Source organism: Cucurbita pepo, chromosome LG14 (genome assembly GCF_002806865.2).
Source record: "Cucurbita pepo subsp. pepo cultivar mu-cu-16 chromosome LG14, ASM280686v2, whole genome shotgun sequence".
In the NCBI taxonomy this organism is placed as follows: domain Eukaryota; kingdom Viridiplantae; phylum Streptophyta; class Magnoliopsida; order Cucurbitales; family Cucurbitaceae; genus Cucurbita; species Cucurbita pepo.
In genome coordinates, this window is record NC_036651.1 from 149897 (window position 1) to 168853 (window position 18957).

Consider the following 18957-nt stretch of genomic DNA (forward strand, 5'->3'; position numbering starts at 1 on the left):
ACTCGGGATTGAGAGTGAAGTTAAAACAAGGCTTTGGTTTGAATCCCCATTTCCATTGCTTAATTTGTAAGGAATATTTCTTAAAGAAATCAACAACAATGCGGATTCTATAACCTTTCCCACCTTCCGTCTCTAAGCTGGAAGCAGAGACTTCCTCCATTATTACAGAAAAATGTCCTCTTGATGAGACAGGCAACCACGTTTTGTTGTGTGCATAAATTTCCTCACCATAAATGCAGCAGCAGCAGCAGCAACAACAAGCTCTGATATGAAGTTCGTTCCTATTACTTACACTCCCATTGTCTATTTCTGGTACACCAGAAGCATGTTGCTATTCAATTCTGCATATACGTTTTCTCACCAGTAGAAAAGGCCACAAGCAACAAATCAATATCAAGCCAAGCTCAAGTCTTAGCAGCAATTGCCAAGGCTCCTTGCAATCATAACGAGAAACCCAATATAGGGCTACTCAGTTGGCCTTCAGTAGTAACTCCACAATTGGAATTGCATCCATACATGCCCAGAGGGAAAGCATTTCCAATATAGGGCTAGGGCGGAAAAGTGTTGTGAATCCTATGTCTAGCGATGGTGCAAGAAACCACCAAAGATCAAAAAATGAGTACTCCAATTTACAGCATTCCGTAGTCTCCAAACTCAATGCATCATGTCAGCTCGAGAATGCAGTTTATTCTCTACCTGATCACATTGCAGTAAAGAAAACTCTTCTCAGACAAAATGCACAGCTTTGGAACATAGTTTTAAATTGAAAAATGAAGGAAAATAACAATAAAGTGTAATCTATAAGTAAGACGACTTCTTTTCGTCGCTGAACTCATGTCTGGATATTGTTGAGCTGAAATTCTCACTTAGTCGAAAATAATGATCAACGCAAAAATTTATCCCACAGCACAGCTCAACAACACGTTCGTATCAGCACGCATAAATACAGAGTGAGATTGTAAACATAAAATAACGCTCCAAATCACAAGATTCCAACACATATTAATGTTTACGAATTCGATCGGTCCTAACTAATACGCTCCGGTTTTTGATATCCAACTGTCACATTGCCTCAAATTCATAACTTCACAGTACGCGCAAATCCTACACAAGATTCATCCACGATTTAGAGTGATTCAACGTTTAAATAAACTTTTCCTTGGACTTTACCATGTGGCAAAGAAAATAATTGGTCGAGTGGATCAAAGAAGGCGTTTTATCACCTGCGAAATCACATAATTCAACGCTTTCCACGATGCCCACCACCTGACCTTGCACCAGGAAAGCGAGCAAATTGCAACCTTAAATTGACCGAGTCACGGTCAAACTCATCAAATTTATAACCTGCAAAATCGAGCTCGACTGACATATGCAACAGCTACGTGTAGAACGACGAGATAGGAAAAGAACAGATATCGGATACAAGGCGTGGCAAAACGATTTGAATCACAAATGGTATAATTATCACCTTTATATTTTATCATACTCAACTTTACTATTTAATTCAAAAGGGCATATCAAAAAGGACCTTATTACACTCATGGCGATGTGATCTCACGGTTGAGTTTTAACGTGAATATTAGAAAGGGTATCGAATGTATAGGTCAAAGATCATCGAGTTAATCACACAATTAAACTAATAATCATAATTTAAAACTTCATGGCTAGTTGGTCCTAAATGTAATAAGCTTCACATCTGCTGAAGAACTGAAAGTCAACATGAGATGCTGGACTGCATAATCTATGATACCAATTACAAAACTAACAAGATTTCCCACCGGTCGAATGCAGGAGAGCATCGACAAACTCAAATTCTTCAAGCCACACAACTTGGAATCTCAGAACCCTATGATGCACATGCAAATACATTCCCACTATGGAGAAAAGAGAGCCATATGATACACATAAAAAACCATCCCCAAACATGTCTGAATCTGTACCTTGGGAGAATAGCTTGTATAGATATATAAACACAAATGTGCCCATGTTTGGGTAAAGACATCTAAAGGACATCACAAATTATGCAGGAGAAAGACAAATGGATAACTTTTTCGTGAAGACAAGTCAAAATAAATATATAAATTAAAGGCACATAATTCTCCAATAGTGACATCTGTCGAGAGACAAAAACAAAAGTGCAAATGTTCAACAGCCAGAAAACAACGGTAAAGAAATTGATAATTAAAGCTGCGAGCACACCTTGTAAGGCATCCATTGCCGTGGCTGCATGGGCAGGACTCACAAAATCTACAAAACCAAGCACCACTGGATCTCTTCCAGGCTGCACACGTTAGGTAAAGAAAATTCATTTTTTAGTTAGTGGCGTCCCATATTAAATGAAAACAGAGTTTCAACATATCAACTTACATTTCTGGATTCCTTGTTAACAAGTCTCACTTCTTTGTAGCCCACAAAAGGGCGAAATATATCTACGGGGGAATGTGAGGGAGACAATGTAACACAATACAAGAATGCCTTTAACAATACAAGAATGCAAAATGGAAAAAATTAGAAAAAGATACGAGCTATTTCACGCCGTGTACAGCTGGAAGGCAAGCCTTCAACAAATAGTGTATTAGAAGCATCTGGAGGAAGGGGTACGTTAGGCCTTCCACCTCCAAAGCTCGCACTTCTATCATTAACATTGGCCCCTGAAACCACACCCCCAATCCCGACTATAGGAGGAGGATCATTGATTGAATGACCAGGAACTCCCCCACCAACGGGTCTAGCAGACTGTCCACCATAAGATGAAATTTTCTGGAAAAAAAAATGAAGTTGCGTGGTTAAATAGAATGAACTTGAATGTGAAAACACATAGAAAACAGAATTGAACCTTCAAAGTGAAACAAGTACCGCGCTGCGCAGGTAACGTTCATAGGACTCATTGATGGAATCAACGCTTTTAATTCCTTGGAGGATTGGTCTATCATCTTGACGAGGGTAATAGTTGGGCAAATCGTGAGGACCACTGGTATCTACAAGACATTAACCACGAATTATGTGCCAAATATAGAAAAGAAAAAGAAACAAAGTGTCTGCAAAGGAGGTCACACAGAATTGTGTTGCTTCAATCAACAGTGACATCATGACTCGAAAAAATAAAAGTACTAGGTCAAGAACATAAAGAATGATGTGAACATTAATATGCAAAGCTTTCAGTTATGAACATTAATAGACCACCATTTTACCTTCTTGTTTTAATGAATTGGTTTGTTTCTGGAAAATCTCTTAAAGAATCATACTCTGAATAGAAACTAGAAACATGGTTGACAAAAACGCATTCCTTCAGTGGCTTACTTTGAGCCTTTTACCAAAATGTTACAAGTAAGAACTCAATAATCAAAGTGCGCATTAAGGACACCCTCTAGTCACTACGATCCTGACACTCGTGAAAACCAATAAATTAGTCTAATTTGACTTATGGAGATACTTAGTTCCACAAAACGTGGTCGGCGAATCAGTAAAATTTTGATATATAGAGCAAGAAAATATCTTGGAGGACAACAGAACCATGCACAAATCGCACTTAATGATGAGGTTGGATGGTGTAGAACAGCACGCAGGGAACCACCTTCCAACCATTCTGGAAAGTTCCTAACACGTCTACAGCAAATGGATGAAGATAAGATTTTAAGAGAAAACCCATGTTAACAGACTCAATCTCTGCATATTACGGTTTTCCAGTAATCCCATCTTCCACTCAAAGTTCGTTAAAATCGAAGTACAATTTAGCAACTGGGAATATATGGGGAAACCTCAAATTCAGTGGCCACAAGAAAACCCTAATTCCAAATGTACGAAACAAGCGGGAAAGAGGGTAGACAATGGAGTTGTTTGTTTATTACCGTAATCGACGCGAGGGCGCTTCCCGGCGACGGAAGGAACCGACGACGGAGGTTGCTGCTGCGAGTCGCTATACCTCCAATAAGCGTCCGACATGCTCCTTCAAAAAGGCGGTGAATTTAGGATCAAACAGCGAGTCCCTTGAATGTTGAAGGTAGGTCAGCCCGGTTGTTCCCTTTGGGAAGCCGTTGGGTTGGGGCGATGGGACTCTATTAGTTGCAAAGTTCACAATTTTACTTTCATGGAACAGACAGACAACATCAATGATTCGGATTTCCTCCAGTTCTTGCCTGCTCTATCTCTCAATTGGGATATAAAATTATTACCATTTCGGCAACTATTCACACACACATAGATCTTCGTCCTCCTTAAATTTTGTAACTTTATCAAAAATATTTTTTTCATTAAAAAAAAAAAAAAAAAAAAAANAAAAAAAAAAAAAAAAAAAAAAAAAAAAAAAAAAAAAAACTCCTCCATTTGGTAGGTTAAGTTTAGGTAAGACCATAGTTGAGTTAATTCAATTTTCACGACGAAATTCAAAATATTATTGTCAACAAGTAACTTCGATATTTGTCTATGATTTTTATACTTTAAAAAGTGTAATAAGTTCATAAATTCTTGATTTTCTATACAAAGTAGTGAATAGTGACACTAGCTCATGCACGCGAGCCATGGTTAATATGCCGTTGCGAGTGTGCGTGACATGCATAATTATCAGTCAATCTATGAACTTTTGAATNTTTTTTTTTTTTTTTTTTTTTTTTTTTTTTTTTTTTTTTTTTTACTCGCTCTGTTTTGAAATAAAAAGGTAGATCTTTCTTCGAATGAAATTTTGATTTTGATTGAGAAGTTGAGAAGAATAAAGAAAAATAAAAATGGATTACCACACTTTGAAAATTACATTTCACCAACCAAACTTTGAAATGCAAATGGAGCTCATGATGTTCATCATTGTCCTACGGCTTTTCCATTCTCAACCCTTATTATAAAAAAGAATTTAAAAACTTAGGGAAACCAAACCCAATGATTCCTTCCTCTATAAATCTACTTGTCTTTTGTTATTCATATCATTTTTATCATACAAATTATGCAATGCATTAATGAAAGTAAGCAATGATAGTAAGAGGAACCCTATCAGCTCTAAATTCCATGTTAACCAACACTAATCAATAACATTAAATAAAAATTTGAAATGGAATATACTTGTGTCAACACACTAGGCATGCCATAGAAGCTACAAGGTAATTAGGCCTAACATGTGATGTTTGATTGAAAGGGTATGTGTTATTATGTCTGCCATCATCGTTGGTGGCAATTTAACCCCTACTTGTGTGTATTTTGAAGCATGGATAGTTGTTCATTCTAGAGTTTATAAAAAGTTTGAATTTTGATCTTCTGTAATTCATAATTTTGAGTGAGATTATGCAGAAAATATGAGGATCCCTAAACACAAATAAATACATAAAAATGCTATGACAATATCAAATCATCCCAACTTTAGTTACATATATGTATATATTCAGCTTTAGCTTATTTTGTGATGAAGCTCACCATGAACCTCCTCCGTAAATCCCATTCCAAAAAGCAGGAACCTCTCCCAATTTGGCTCCATTTTGATGATCAGTAGAAATGATGGGTGGAAGTTGCTTGAAATCCTCCACAGTAGTGGAGAATAATGTCGTTGAAGGGTTACAAGCATCGGGTGCAGTACTAGTACTAGTAGTGGGCTGGGGAGGAGCTGGTGCAGGCATGGGTATAAAAGGAATCAGCTCCCTTGGGGACATTATTCCACTGCTTCTCACCATTATTTGATCATTCATATCATCAGACGACAGCCAACAAGTAGCAATATTAGTAGCAGAAGGGCAAGGAGTATTGATATTGGATGATTGGGAGTTGCCCTGATCATCATCATCACCATTACTCATGTAATCCTTATTGTTGTTCTTTGGAGGTGATGGAAAATTGGGTGAAGGAGGTCTCTTGTTCTTCCTGGAGGCGCCACCCACTGGAATGTTCCTCAAGGACCCACCTGCTGTCCAATATCTTCTACAAGACTTGCAGAAGTATCTTGGCTGGGAGAGGCTGTAATTGTTGTAGTAACAGAACTTTGTGTTGTTGGAATTGCATCTTGGGCAGTTCAGTATTTGATCTTTCCCAGGCTTTGCTTTTCTCTCCAAACCTGCCTTTCTACCCTCTTCCTCTAATTCCATGCTTTTAACCTCAACCTGCATGCCCCAATATTCATCTCAACACACACACAGATTTCCATTAGAAAAGAGAAGGGTCAATCAATCAGCCATACCTGTGGCCATCGAGCAGAATCCATTGTTGGGATGGAGAGTTATGAAGGAGATCCGCAAAGTGCAGTTCTGTGTTCTTTATTTCTTGCAGATGGTCCAAAAGCAAGATCCAGCCCTGCCTTTGTGCGGCTCTTTATTATGTGTGTCGGCCAACAGTAGGAGAGAGAAAGCTGAGTGCTTTTATTATTGTCTCAACCCACCTTTCTTTGTCATAATATGCTTTTACTATGTTTTCCAACTCTTCTTCCTCCTCATGCTCCTTAGTCTTTAATTTCATGGGGAATTTCTTTTTGGTGCTAATTTCACCATGCTAGAAACCTTGCAGGGTTTTCTTGTTGTATATACACTTCACATCCTACACCAAATTAGTATACTTGTATCGTATATATTCTTTTTGCTTACCTATATGTTTATGTCTAATTTATTATATCTAAATATATTAATTATAATTGCCAAAACTTCAAAAATAACAAGTTCTTTCAAGATTGGTGATAAAATCAAAACAAGGTTATTTGTATCATGACCTTAAAGTAGAATATAATCAATTTTCACATCGTAAATTTGTCACGATATGATTTTGTAGGAACGTCTATGCGCATAAGGTGATATTATACTATCACAAAACAATACCGTGAATATGTATCCAACCAAAGTTGCAAAATAAAACTATCCAATTTTTTTTGAGTGATTTGATTGTTAGGTGTTCACTGAGTGAAAACGAGCATGTCATCGCTCGTGACAAAGGTCCATGTCTTTTTCATGGCTAAAATTTTAGTTGCAGGATCAACAGAGAAAAAAAAATACTCAGACGAGCATAGTGACTAAATATGGCACAATTATTATCCCTCCTATGCCTCAACCCAGAAGGTATTCCCTTTATAAACATTGCAATCTTTACAAGACATAGACTCTATAGCCCAAAATCAAGCATGGGTGGATCCACCCACTAAGCAGAATTAGCAGGTGGGACCCTTCAAAGAATCAACCATTGACAAGGATTTAAACTTCAACTTTAAGTTTTCCCACTTCCCACTTGATCAGGTGCTGAAAATCAGCCATCGAAAATGAAAGATTACCCCCATCTTTCATATCATAATCTGCCCTTTCTAACTTGACTTTGATTAATGTGGAAAAAGCAGGCCAATGAAGTTAAACCTATGTGCTTTTATGATTCAGCTTCATGTGTATGAGATGTAATAATCTTCTTCTACATCCTTCATGACAACAAATGAAGAGGAAATAGTAAATTTTGGCTTTTATGGGAAATGCATTGCTATTTCTTTTCCAAAAGAAAGAGGTTTAAGCAATGTAAAAGTTAAGTTTCTCGTATGCCTTACCTAATATGCGCAATGTATATCTTCACTATCAAGAACTCGTGAAAAGAGAGTTGAAAGTCCAAAACCAATCAGTAAGGTTAAGAAAAAGAATTTCATTAAAAACATTATATTCGTAACCAGAAAGGCTAAACTCATGCTCCAATTTTTTTCCATCGCAATTTACCAGTAAGTCACCGGATCCTCATTGTCTGCACCTGAAATTTCCCCCCAGGAGTTGACTCGGTGGATGTGTCCATAGCCAAGAGGTGTGCTAGTTGGTCGTATACAGAATGATGAAGCTGAGGGGCAGATACTGCTGGAGAGAAAATTGCTTAGATTCTTTGTTCATGATGATCATTCATTTTAACCTACTCATTCAACTTGCAAACATCAATGAACTTCTGGACTGCATTGTGATATTGTGTCCCCTGTAAAAAATGCGGAGAGGCTGCATCAGATATACCAGAACACCTAGGCAACAATAAATGATACGAATGCTAATAACTTCAAATTGCAAAATTTCGAAGTATATATATTAAAGCTGATGTTCGTTACCCTTTTCATTTCTAAATGTAACATAAGAGTAAGGTGCAAATGAAGAATGCGAAGTGACCTCTTTATCAGGTGAGACATTAATAGTTGGGGCCATTAAATAAGTAAAAAAAGACTAAACAAAATCAATCTTATGCTTTATTATTTATCCCTTTATGAGCAAGTTCAATATTTTATCGCCAGGTACTGCATAGCTTAAATTGTTAAGCCTCAAAAAGAATGTATTACCAATATTGTCTAAGTGCATGAAGACCTCCCTACTCAAAAGTTTTTCTCATTGCAGAACGAAGGCACAGAAGAATATTACCTCCCAGTATAGTTGGTGACAGTCCATGCACTGCCAGAACTCTAAATTCTTGTCGAACAAACAGTCCGGAATTCTTTGGAACCCCTTTGCTGCCATCACAGCCTCCTCCGTTGTAAGCGGCTTTTGAATAAACCTTCCATTGCATTTGGTACATCTAGACATCAGCTGATCCTCACTAATTTTCAAATTGAAAGTTTCAATAACCTACAACAGATAAACTTCAGGTGTTATACAATTGTATAATCACTTTAAATGATTGGAAAATTAGAATCATGGGCCTCCTATCTACAAAATAACCGAACTGGAGATTTGATTTTGTTTTCAGAACTAGGCTGTTAAGGCAAGATACTCCAAAGTCCCAAGGCTCTAAATCTTTATTACTTCATTGATCTAATTACAAGTTCCTTTTTCCGTTCCCATCTCCAAAAATCTTTCAACCTATAATTCTCCACCAAATTTGAAATGGAGAGTGATAGGGACCCGCATTTGATACATGAAAGCCAATGTGATATGGTAATTTGTATTATTGTTGAAAGAAGGAAATCCAAGAATTTAAGGAACGTTCAAGAGGCTTAGTTCTCTCACAAAATTGTTTCCAAGATCCCCACCGTGGTTGGTCCACTATATGCTAACTAGTGCTTTTGACTTCCATAGCCAATAATTTTAAGAAATTGGCATCTATACCTCGAGTAACTGCTCGTTCTTTAGAAGACTTTTAACTCTGTATATTTGATTGCATAGCAAATACTCATGTCTCAGCAGTTTAGCGTCCCTGGTCAAGAGTACTCTCTTCTCCTTGCATGCTTGATCAATTAATTCCCTACATATGATAAAGAATTACAAAAGATTGCATGGATATATCTCCATAGATAACAAACAAATTAAATCTGCAAAATATGCAAAATGTAAGCCCCATTAAAACTGTTAATGATTTAAAACCTAGAGTCCGGCTTTTTGGAAAACGGAACTGCAGCATCAATCCCAACACAACGCAGATGTTTTGCCAGACCTTCAACCTGGAGTAGACATTTATCATCCATTAGAACTATTCTTGTCCCTTAAACTTGGGCCTAACACTCATTGAGCAAGATATTACCAAAAACACTTTTTACTAGAAGTGCTATATTCAATGATTCAGAATTTGACTGATCCCTAAAATATGAGAGCTCTATTTTTTAGTTTCTTCTTGTCTTGCAACTTTGCATAACATTCATTTAAGAAAATAAAGCCTACAAGCCTCAAGGAGAAAGGGGGAAAAATAAATATTTACCATAACATCACATAGAAATTTAGGGCATCCATCACCCCCTAAGGACAAATCCCACGGTGGTTGGCCCTGCCAATCTTCAACACCCAGAATTTTCTTTTCACTGCAAACCACTTTCATAGTCGATGATCTCTTGCCTTTTCTTTTGGAGGTCCTGGGCATTTTGTCTGACTCTTTCAAAATAATTTTTTCACCATATCTCTTGACAATTTTCAGAAGATCTTCATCCATAGGCATACAATCTATACTCGATGACGCAGAACAATGTGCCCTTACAGTAGGCGTACTCTGTGGAAAATCGGATGCAGTAGCTCTGATAATGTATGAGGCTTCAGAAATCTTGGTCCTTAATATCTTCTCATGCGTATCTTGCTTTTCCAGAATCACTTTCAACCCAATATTCACTTCAATGGAAGGAACTGCAGAAACGTTCCTTAAAACATCTCCTGGAAATTAGAATTAAGAATCACAAATTTCATAATCTATAGGATAGTTGAAAATCCAACACAGGGACAGTTAATCACTTTGCTATCATTTATACTTGGAAGGGGGTGGGGAGTAAAAATCTGCAAAATCTAGGAAGCAGCAAAATAAATAGTAGAAATTCTAACCAATTCTCATATACTTAGAGAAAGGCAGTTGCTCTAAGAGGGAAGTTGAAGGGAACCAAACTGGTTTGACTTCAAATGGTGCATACTGAGCTGTAACTTCCAATATTGCTCTTTCCCATCAATCTATAATAGCATCGTGAATATAGGCTTCGATATGCATGAGGTAATCATAAACTTTCAGAACAACAGTTGACCACATCAATATTGTAACAACTACAGAGGTTTCTACCTAAAATGACTTGCTTAATATGCTAAATAATGTGAAACATCCATCTGACTCCTTATATGTGATGTAAAATCAGCTATTGGCTTGAGAACATGCAAGGGTGAATCAAAAGCTTTGGCAATCGAATTTGCAGACTTCAATGGCAATGAATTCAGAGTTTGAAAAAAATAGAATAAATAGCCACCATTAGTTGTGGAGTTCCCAAGCACAAGAAAATGTTCTAGAGAACTGATAAAACTGTTGATATAATTCGGAGTGAAGGAGGAAAAGACTCTTTTCTCTCTTTTTTTTTTTTTAAAAAAAAATGAAAAAAGAGAAAAATACTGCTAACTAGAATCCCATAGACATGAAGGGCACAGGCATTATATTCTTCCTATATTACTTCTTTACGGAGTTAAATGTCCTCTGAGCTCATTGGGTAATATTAACATGGAAACTCAAGAAATCATTTTCTTTCAGCTTTCTTATAGATAGAAGTATTATGGATCAACAGAAATCTTGGATCTAGAAATCCCAAGGTTCAGACACGACAGACCTTCTTTTAGAACCTTGGAGTAGAAGATATTAAAGATTTCGAGCAGGCAGTGGGCATCCATGGCTGCGTATGCTATCTGCTCTTCTGTAAGGGGACGATAGGACCAATCACTACATTGAAGTTCCTAAAGAAGATACAAATCAAGATTAACAATTAGTACAAAAGTACTTCATCATATGGACTTGAGGAAGAGCCCCAGCTCATCGGGAAGATTCAAGAGAAAGCTCTAAAAGACCACCAAAACAGCCTACTAGGACAGCTACAACTGAATAATTTGGTTATCAAACATCACTGAATTGAAAAAATATATATAACAGCTAATATTGGTTAGATGCAAACAAAAAGGTAATTTGAAGTACTGTTAAAGAACGTGAAACTAGAAACATGTGGAAGTGAAATGGGCAAACCTTCGAAAGAGAAAATTCCAGAACTTCACTGCAGATAGCGGCAAGACTCTTCGCTTGCTTATGCATCTTTCTTCCATATTGCTTATGCTGAAGATGATTGTATATGCTCGTAATATCCATAAAGGGTTCAATCTAGAAAAAATACATATAAGGAGAAACTTAAAATACTGACCTGGAAACACCGGAACTTAAATACGAGATACGAAACGAAACAAAAGAGGCAAACACTTACACGATCAAGCCCAGAGACGCCGCCATAGGAGCAGAAAGTAGTCGACAAGTTAACTAAATCTTGCTTAAATCGAAAACCCAATTTCAAAACATGGGGTGAAACAAACACATCCCTTAACAAATCCCCAACTGAGGATAAAGGAAGCGACAGCAGGTCGAGCAGAAAAACCACGGAATCATTCGGCTGGTCCAAGTGGAATTGGCAAGCGATCTGGAGAAGCGAGACTCTGGGAAAGGAAGAATGATTAGGAGATCGAAGGGGCTTCCACTCGGCGTCGAGCGCAATAAGCTTAGAGCGAGTCAGCGTGCGGGTTAGCTGAGTGTAGTCAGGAGAGTCGACGGAAGAGACAATGTGGATTTCGAAGGAAGGCCGGGCGTTCGGGGGATCCATAAGAAGACGCACAAAACGTGAAATTCGATTAATACGCGGGATTGCATATATATATATGTCGGGTTGAAACGCAATCTTCGTTGTTGCGCTTTATATTTCTTTTCTTTTCTTTTCTTTTAGTCTATCTATTTATTTTTAATTATCCAAATTTATATTCATTGCTTGTAATAAATCTTAACTTTAATGGAAACGGATATTCTAAGTGAAAATCCTACGTGTACTGCCACGTTGTCAAGATCAGATCCCCAACATATCAGAACGGATAAGTCGGCAGAGCGAGCGAGCGAGCGAGCGGGAGGGAATTCATTTTTCCAAATGGCGACTTTATCAATTCCATTCTCTCAGAATGGTTTCTCTCGCAGGTTCTTCTCTGCAAAACACCCACCAGTTATAGCCCCATTTTCCCATTCGCTCGCCCCTATCAGTTGCTCAGGTTACCATTTCTTCTATCTGCTTCGAGTTTTTTCTGTCTCAACTTTTACGTACTTTGTCTTTGAACACTTGTTTAATGCGTTTATTTACTCGAATCATTGCTAAGTACCCTTTTGTGGGTAAATTGCGTCAGAATCTGGGGAGAACTGCTTTCATCTTCTCGGATCTTATGTTGTTAGGCTTAGAATCAAGATGGTGGCTGTGCAAATTGGCTAATGCTTTAGTCCCGTTTTTTGCATACCCTGAAATGTGCTTAGCTGAATGCGATTTGAAATCTTCACCACGTAGAGGGAAAGGAAAGGAATATCGTGTGAACTGGACTTTAACTGAATGTGTATCCAAGCATTATGAGTTATATTTTAATGGAGCCTTTTCTGGCATACCATTTTATTAACTGATGAAAAAAGCGTTCGTGTCCTGCAATTACAGCTAATAGGAATGGGGCAGAACCAAGAGAGAGCTTGTCACCCTCCAAGCATATTGGCTCTGTAGCTTGTGGTCTTCTTGCTGTTTGGGCTTTGACAAATACCTCTCCTGCGTTTGCAGCTAATCAGGTTAATAGCTTTTGGGTTTAGTACTGATTTAACCATTGACATGACTTCTTAGATATTCAAACTTACCATGATGTTTGGGTACATAAGCCAAAAACTTATCATGAAGTTAAATTTAGGCTTAAGATGTTAAACCTAGTTACTCTCCAGGGGATTGAATGTGTAATTTGGATTGGAAGCCCTGCTTTCTACTTCACCGGTCTTTCTATTAGCATGCAGTTCATCGTNTTTTTTTTTTTTTTTTTTTTTTTTTTTTTTTTTTTTGTGTTCTTCCTTTTCTAGTCATGATTGATAAGCATCGTCCACTTTCTGTGGCAAACATCAAACAACTTATAATATTTGAGTTTGAAGAAGAAAGCTGTTGAACTCATAATATGTGGGACTTGCAGAGGCTTCCTCCACTGTCGACAGAACCCAACCGATGTGAGCGTGCTTTTGTTGGCAACACAATAGGTCAAGCAAATGGTGTGTATGATAAGCCAATTGATCTTCGTTTCTGTGACTACACAAATGAAAAGAGCCAGTTAAAAGGGAAATCTCTTGCTGCTGCGTTGATGTCAGAAGCAAAGTTTGATGGTGCAGACCTCTCTGAAGTGGTGATGTCAAAAGCTTATGCTGTTGGAGCCAGCTTCAAGGGTAAAACTCTCTCTATCTCACCCCCACTCGAATAGGGAGGTGGGTTGGTAACAAATCTTCATGTTCTAGCACGAATATGGCTTTAAGAATGACTTAGTTTCCAAAGAAGCGCATCTAGTGCTTCCAATACTTGATATGGTACATAGACAAAATCCACGAGTTCAACAAATGCTAGCTTACAGAATAAATCCCAGCCTCCTAATAATATGGCTTTAAGTATATCATTACATATTGCAGGTGTTGATTTCTCGAATGCAGTTCTAGACAGAGTAAATTTTGGAAAAGCCAATCTCCAAGGAGCTTTGTTCAAGAACACTGTACTTTCAGGGTCCACATTTGATGATGCTGAGTTACAAGATGCAGTTTTTGAGGACACAATCATAGGCTACATTGATCTTCAGAAGCTTTGTGTAAATCCAACTATCAGTCCTGAAGGAAGAGCTGAATTGGGATGTCGATGATTTCAATACAGTTTTTATAGTTTCACCATATGTATTGTATTGTATAAACAACTTGATGAGTTTGGTAAGTAATACATCTTCAAAGAGAGAACCCCCTCTCCCATTGAAGCATTATTGCTGTTTTCTACTTTCATTTCATTTTTGCACTCTGAACCCATCCACCATTAACCTTTTGTAGGGAGAAAATCTGATGTTTTTGCTTTCATTGTTATTTGAGGTTGTGATATTACTCTTTTATAATTCAATTTACAGTTCAACCTCACCAAGGAAGCGCANTTTTTTTTTTTTTTTTTTTTTTTTTTTTTTTTTTTTTTTTTTTTTTTTTTTTTTTTTTTTTTTTGAAAATATGATTGGAGCCTTGGAATGGAATGAGTGTTTGAAAGAAAACCCATTTACATATTCAGAAACTCAAATGAATGGTTAAAAGATTAGAGAAAGTTTGTTGGGTTTTGAAGCAATTTCAGCTGTCGTTCCACAATACCACCTGACATTCTCTTTCAGATCTGTGTCCTTTCTTACCCAACATTCCTATCTCTTCAAAGTCTAAACCAACCAAACCCAACACATAATTGAGACAGACAGAGTTCTGACTTGTGAGGAAAAATTTAAAAAGAAAGAAACCTTAGGTTATTAGCAGGCTGGCAGAACCACTTTTGTCGCCATTCCCTAGCTTCATGTTCTTTTGCTCATTTCCCTGCAAACCCAGCTTTCCACCTCTCTGGTTTCTATTTATAAGAAACTAAACCACATGCTTCTGCTTCATGTAATTCCATCTATCATCGCCCAATTATGGTTACAGTAAATGAGAGTTGAGAGAGGTGTGAGTTTTATCATCCTCCTTGCAATGTTTCTTGCTCAAATGAGTATTCCAAACAGAGCAGCAGATGCAAATGGGAATTAATTCATTCTTTCTTTATATCATGCTACTGCTGCTTCCTTCTGCGATGCTCATTTCGGCAAGAAATGTTGCAAGAAATGATGCTCTTTTGGTTTTCATTACCCTATCAGAGATTTCTATATTTGCAGCCTTCAACACTTTTTTCTCTGTTTTCTCTTTCATTTTCCTTCTTTGAAGTTGTTAATTAGCAGACACAAACGTTTTATCATCTTTTTCAATGGGTCATCGTTGAAATCTGAAAAAAAGAGATGAATTCAGTGCCTCAATGTTCTTTTCTCTCATCTGGGTCATCGTCTTTTTGCATGTTTGATCGTTAAAATAAGAAATATTGGGAAAATGAAAACGGTAGAGAGAGTTTAGTCTTGAGTTTTGATTGATTATTGCTTCCATTGTTGTTGTAAATTGCAATGAATTGGATGAATCTCAATGATCTTTGGTCATGGAAAGCCAAAGCATCAGCTTGTGTTTAATATGCAGGCGCATGAACCATGACAGAGATGGAAAGCTCAATTTCGATGAATTCTCCACCATGCCTATGATATATACAACAGCTATATCGAATTCCAAACTCGAGGGGACGATGTACCGAGCGCGGAAGAGAAGTTCGATGAGCTTGATCTTGCTTTCTATTTTGATAGATACAAGAGCTGTAACTCACCCACCCCTCTGGATTTTGATACTAAGATGAGCCTTGGTCACTCTCCTAACAAGGTACTGTAAAATATAGCAGATCCATGGAGAAGAAAGTGGTAACTATTTGGTTTTTTTCATGTTTGGAAGCTATTTACTCTTCTTTAAACAGAGCAAAAGAAGTACCACGTTCGAGATTTTTATCTCGTACGAGAAGGTTAGATTGCCCGAAGAGATGTCCGTTACTTCTGATGAAAGATGATAAGTTCCTTGTGCAAAAAATAAGACTTCCAAATTGAAAAGTTTTGAATCCTAATGGAAGGTGTAGAATGCATCCAGTTTGTTGTGCAGTTTTACAGGCATAATAGTTAAGGCATCACATTTTCAGTTTTATAATTCAAACTACAAGGGAAAGAAGAATTTGCAATTCTTTTGAGGATATGTTAAGTCATTTAAAAGCTAGGATGTGATACATTGTATGATTATTCAATTACACTTTACAGGCAAAAAGTATGGAACGAACTTTAAAGAGAGAAAGTCGAGGACGCCCACCAAATACCGAGAGAAACGACCCCGATGGTAGCAAAAGCTTGAGCCACTTCAAATATGACGTTCTCTTGCTTCATCTGAAAGTTCTGCCAATCCGTCCGCCTGCATCCACACTTGGTTTAAACCATGTTTGAAAGCTAATATTGTCTTGTCAACTCATTGAAAATACGAATAATCGAACAGGTACTCACCCGAAATCAGCCATGATAATGCTAATATTGTCTTGTGACCCTTTATCCTGCAGAATACAAAAACAATACTTGCTTTATATCAGAATTATAAAGCAAATCCCTCCCATTACAAACTTTAAAAGAAATCATATTGTCTGAGTAGTACCAAGGCTGCTTGCGCGAGGGCTTCACAAGCTAGCTGAAATCAAGGTAACATGATGTCAGATATGGTAATTTATAGAAGGTGCACTCAAGAAATAGAGTGCGTAAAAGAACCCAAACTTAACATGATGTACACCTGAACATCACCATGCTGTCTAAGTTCATTTCGAACGAACTTAACCGCATCCGATCTGCAATAAAATACCCAAAATGGCACTTATTTAGTTTGTCTAGATCGAAGTTGATGAACAATCTGATAAACTAACTTAGGGACAGAAATGAGTCCCAACAAACCTATTCATGTAATCCCAAAGGCCATCTGTTGCTATCAGCATAAATTCGACATTTGATCCGAGTGTAGTTTGGAAAATTTCCGGTGATGCAGTAACCAAGTCTCCATTGAAACGTACACTGATGAGTTAAAAGTATCTATAGTCAAACTGCCTCGTAAAGTCGATTAGTAAACAGACGAAAAATAAGGCAAACACTTTACAATAAGCAGCAATAAAACAAAAATGATAGAAGTGATGAATCATAAAGCATACTTACCGAGAAACAAACTTTTCAGACCATCTCCCTTCTTCAACTCCTTTTTGTAGCATCCTTTTACATAGAATGAGCCATCAAGAGAGGTATAAGTATATTACTAATGGCTAAGAAGAACGAAATATTCTAAAGCTGGACAATATTAGAAGAGAGTAAAAGGACCCAACTCGTATTTCTTCGTCTTGAACCGTATGTCGCCAAATGCACGCGATACAGAGATATCCCCACAGATTCTTCCGTTAACAATCTAAAGACACCAAAAGATGTAAAGATGCTTCACAGAAGAATTGGGGTTTTGGTAAATAATATTGGCAGGTCATCATTCCAACATGTCAAAATGACAGATTAACGCAAGCAAAACTCAGATAAAACTCTTTTTCTTATGAATAGTTTCCAGGCAAAGTTTCTAACCATCTTATGATTAAGTTCTATATGGAACAAGAGAATCAGAGTAAAGTGAAACATGCAACCAATTTCAAGAGAAACACACACCCATCCACCTGCTTCTCTAATTCTTTTAACTTCTTGCAGTGAGGTGGTGTTGTTTCCATAAGGCCGATGAGAACTAGTCAACAACTGTGCTCCTCCAGGACGAGATAATACCTGCCATCAAAAGACCAACTATGAACTTACAAGATCTTGAATGTCCCTGGATATGTGTTTCTTTTTGAACTATAGATTGAATTTTGCAACTGAGATGAAGATCAGCGGGATGCCTACAACACAAGAGTCGCCAACATGAGAAACGAACAACACATCGTTTCGTATGAACGCAACAGTTGCCGTGGAACCAGACTCATCTTCCTCCCCATCTGCTTCAAGCCTTACAAGTGTAGCAAAATTACGTCAAATAGAGAATTGCATTGCCAACATACATATAACCAAGTGGAAAACTGGATGCTTCACTTACAAAAGGAGTAACTTTTTATCAGTCTCATCAAAAGCCTTCGCCAAAGCTGCTTTTATCACTTCAAAATCACCTCCATTCAACAGCAGGCCACCTTGTAAAGCTGCTACGCAGTCTTTGTACAGCTCCTCTCTGTTACAACATCATTTACACCAATACAATTGTCAAAGCCACTATGATTTTTGTGTCGTGATAAAACTGGGTAAATCGAGTTTTCAGCAATCGTTTTTGTGTCATGATGATTAATGATTATGATTAACTTTTGGCATTGTAATAAAGCCAAGCATCAAAATTAAAGCCTCCATTCCCCAAAACATTCGCAAGTTAAATTGGACTTCATGAAAACATAAAATTCTGAAGACTTCACCACAAGTTGCCCTGTTATTCCCCACCTGAGGAACTTGACGGAGGAATAGCCACCATGGCCATCGAACACTGCAGCAAACAAGAAGCCACTAAGACCATCAGACCGCACAACAACGTCGTCCTCCATTTCTTCGCGCAATCCTTGCAGAGTCGTCGAGCCCCATCTGATTCCCGCAGCATCTGTTAAAGAAGATGGAGCATCGATAGCTATGGAGGAGCAGCAACGGCTTTTTCTTCTGAGAGTGAGCTGGTTTGTCTTTGTGGGTATGGAGGCGGAGGCATAGTGGAGCTTGGTTAGGCGGAATCTATGCAATCGAGGACTCAGCAAAGCCATTTACTGATTCGGGAAACCAAACCCAGTTGCGATTTTGACTCGAATCAAATACTTTCGTAGAAACTCGAAAGATAGAGATAGTAAAGGAGATTAAATTAAGTGGGAAGGATAAGAGAATGAAGGAAGGCCTCTAAGTGGATTAACGGATCAGATACCATATTTTAAGATATTTTGAATCTTGCCCACAGCTGTGAAGATAGATCGTTTCATTCTAGGACGGACAAGAAGATGCAACCTGCAGGTCTACCATCACCAAGTGGGGTCCGACTGTAAAATCTGTGGCTCACGTCCAAAGTTGTAATCTTGACAATTATTTTCTCAAC

At 37.7% G+C, this 18957-nt stretch overlaps 5 protein-coding genes across 10 annotated transcripts; 1 reads left to right on the forward strand and 4 right to left on the reverse strand.

Annotated features, from left to right (window-relative positions):
- Positions 1 to 33: 33 nt before the first annotated feature.
- On the reverse strand, positions 34 to 4194 carry LOC111810849 (RNA-binding protein 2-like). 5 transcript variants are annotated; one of them, XR_002817459.1, is made up of 7 exons: positions 3849 to 4193; positions 2857 to 2978; positions 2523 to 2760; positions 2368 to 2429; positions 2200 to 2281; positions 1171 to 1344; positions 34 to 696 (listed from the first exon to the last, which is right to left on the reverse strand). XR_002817459.1 is itself a non-coding variant. In XM_023697654.1 (7 exons), exons 1-6 carry the CDS (start codon positions 3940 to 3942, stop codon positions 1241 to 1243), a joined length of 702 nt encoding a protein of 233 aa, XP_023553422.1. In that variant the 5' UTR covers positions 3943 to 4192; the 3' UTR covers positions 782 to 1104; positions 1224 to 1240. The 5 variants fall into 5 exon arrangements, 4 of the variants coding, with proteins under 4 accessions (XP_023553425.1, XP_023553422.1, XP_023553423.1 ...); XM_023697654.1 differs by lacking the exon at positions 34 to 696 and adding an exon at positions 782 to 1104 and having other exon boundaries at positions 1224 to 1344; positions 3849 to 4192; XM_023697657.1 differs by lacking the exon at positions 1171 to 1344.
- Positions 4195 to 5270: 1076 nt separating this feature from the next.
- LOC111810854 (dof zinc finger protein DOF5.7-like) lies at positions 5271 to 6503 on the reverse strand. The gene is made up of 2 exons (XM_023697663.1): positions 6152 to 6503; positions 5271 to 6074 (listed from the first exon to the last, which is right to left on the reverse strand). The coding sequence occupies exons 1-2, from the start codon at positions 6173 to 6175 to the stop codon at positions 5394 to 5396; spliced, it is 705 nt and encodes a 234-aa protein (XP_023553431.1). The 5' UTR covers positions 6176 to 6503; the 3' UTR covers positions 5271 to 5393.
- Positions 6504 to 6943: 440 nt separating this feature from the next.
- Positions 6944 to 12034, reverse strand: LOC111810853 (exonuclease mut-7 homolog). 2 transcript variants are annotated; one of them, XR_002817460.1, is made up of 9 exons: positions 11603 to 12034; positions 11371 to 11502; positions 10964 to 11087; positions 9595 to 10037; positions 9264 to 9340; positions 9009 to 9144; positions 8325 to 8528; positions 7487 to 7893; positions 6944 to 7363 (listed from the first exon to the last, which is right to left on the reverse strand). XR_002817460.1 is itself a non-coding variant. In XM_023697662.1 (8 exons), the coding sequence occupies exons 1-8, from the start codon at positions 11990 to 11992 to the stop codon at positions 7834 to 7836; spliced, it is 1566 nt and encodes a 521-aa protein (XP_023553430.1). In that variant the 5' UTR covers positions 11993 to 12034; the 3' UTR covers positions 6944 to 7833. The 2 variants fall into 2 exon arrangements, 1 of the variants encoding a protein (XP_023553430.1); XM_023697662.1 differs by having other exon boundaries at positions 6944 to 7893.
- A 227-nt stretch (positions 12035 to 12261) lies between these two features.
- On the forward strand, positions 12262 to 14204 carry LOC111810856 (thylakoid lumenal 17.4 kDa protein, chloroplastic-like). Its single transcript, XM_023697664.1, has 4 exons — positions 12262 to 12425; positions 12854 to 12978; positions 13365 to 13611; positions 13849 to 14204. The coding sequence occupies exons 1-4, from the start codon at positions 12308 to 12310 to the stop codon at positions 14070 to 14072; spliced, it is 714 nt and encodes a 237-aa protein (XP_023553432.1). The 5' UTR covers positions 12262 to 12307; the 3' UTR covers positions 14073 to 14204.
- A 1805-nt stretch (positions 14205 to 16009) lies between these two features.
- On the reverse strand, positions 16010 to 18850 carry LOC111810857 (protein phosphatase 2C 57-like). Its single transcript, XM_023697665.1, has 11 exons — positions 18327 to 18850; positions 17938 to 18066; positions 17748 to 17850; positions 17520 to 17630; positions 17195 to 17274; positions 17031 to 17084; positions 16776 to 16892; positions 16618 to 16672; positions 16486 to 16518; positions 16341 to 16387; positions 16010 to 16251 (listed from the first exon to the last, which is right to left on the reverse strand). The coding sequence occupies exons 1-11, from the start codon at positions 18632 to 18634 to the stop codon at positions 16125 to 16127; spliced, it is 1164 nt and encodes a 387-aa protein (XP_023553433.1). The 5' UTR covers positions 18635 to 18850; the 3' UTR covers positions 16010 to 16124.
- Between the last annotated feature and the right edge of the window lie 107 nt (positions 18851 to 18957).

Bases quoted from the DNA above. Each gene is read 5' to 3' on its own strand.
- LOC111810849 (XM_023697653.1), bottom strand. From the start codon at position 3,942: ATGTCGGACGCTTATTGGAGGTATAGCGACTCGCAGCAGCAACCTCCG. The intron at 2,979-3,848 runs GTAATAAACAAA...AATGTCTTGTAG, and splicing joins GCGCCCTCGCGTCGATTACG to ATACCAGTGGTCCTCACGAT. The intron at 2,430-2,522 runs GTATCTTTTTCT...ATTCCCCCGTAG, and splicing joins TACACGGCGTGAAATAGCTC to ATATATTTCGCCCTTTTGTG.
- LOC111810854 (XM_023697663.1), bottom strand. From the start codon at position 6,175: ATGGATTCTGCTCGATGGCCACAG. The intron at 6,075-6,151 runs GTATGGCTGATT...TGGGGCATGCAG, and splicing joins ATTCTGCTCGATGGCCACAG to GTTGAGGTTAAAAGCATGGA.
- LOC111810853 (XM_023697662.1), bottom strand. From the start codon at position 11,992: ATGGATCCCCCGAACGCCCGGCCTTCCTTCGAAATCCACATTGTCTCT. The intron at 9,145-9,263 runs GTTTTAAATCAT...TATCATATGTAG, and splicing joins TCCAAAAAGCCGGACTCTAG to GGAATTAATTGATCAAGCAT. The intron at 8,529-9,008 runs GTATAGATGCCA...TATCTGTTGTAG, and splicing joins AGAACGAGCAGTTACTCGAG to GTTATTGAAACTTTCAATTT.
- LOC111810856 (XM_023697664.1), top strand. From the start codon at position 12,308: ATGGCGACTTTATCAATTCCATTCTCTCAGAATGGTTTCTCTCGCAGG. The intron at 12,426-12,853 runs GTTACCATTTCT...CTGCAATTACAG, and splicing joins CGCCCCTATCAGTTGCTCAG to CTAATAGGAATGGGGCAGAA. The intron at 13,612-13,848 runs GTAAAACTCTCT...TACATATTGCAG, and splicing joins TGTTGGAGCCAGCTTCAAGG to GTGTTGATTTCTCGAATGCA.
- LOC111810857 (XM_023697665.1), bottom strand. From the start codon at position 18,634: ATGGCTTTGCTGAGTCCTCGATTGCATAGATTCCGCCTAACCAAGCTC. The intron at 16,673-16,775 runs GTTTGTTGGGAC...ATTTTATTGCAG, and splicing joins CTTTGGGATTACATGAATAG to ATCGGATGCGGTTAAGTTCG. The intron at 16,519-16,617 runs GTGTACATCATG...CCTTGATTTCAG, and splicing joins GACAGCATGGTGATGTTCAG to CTAGCTTGTGAAGCCCTCGC.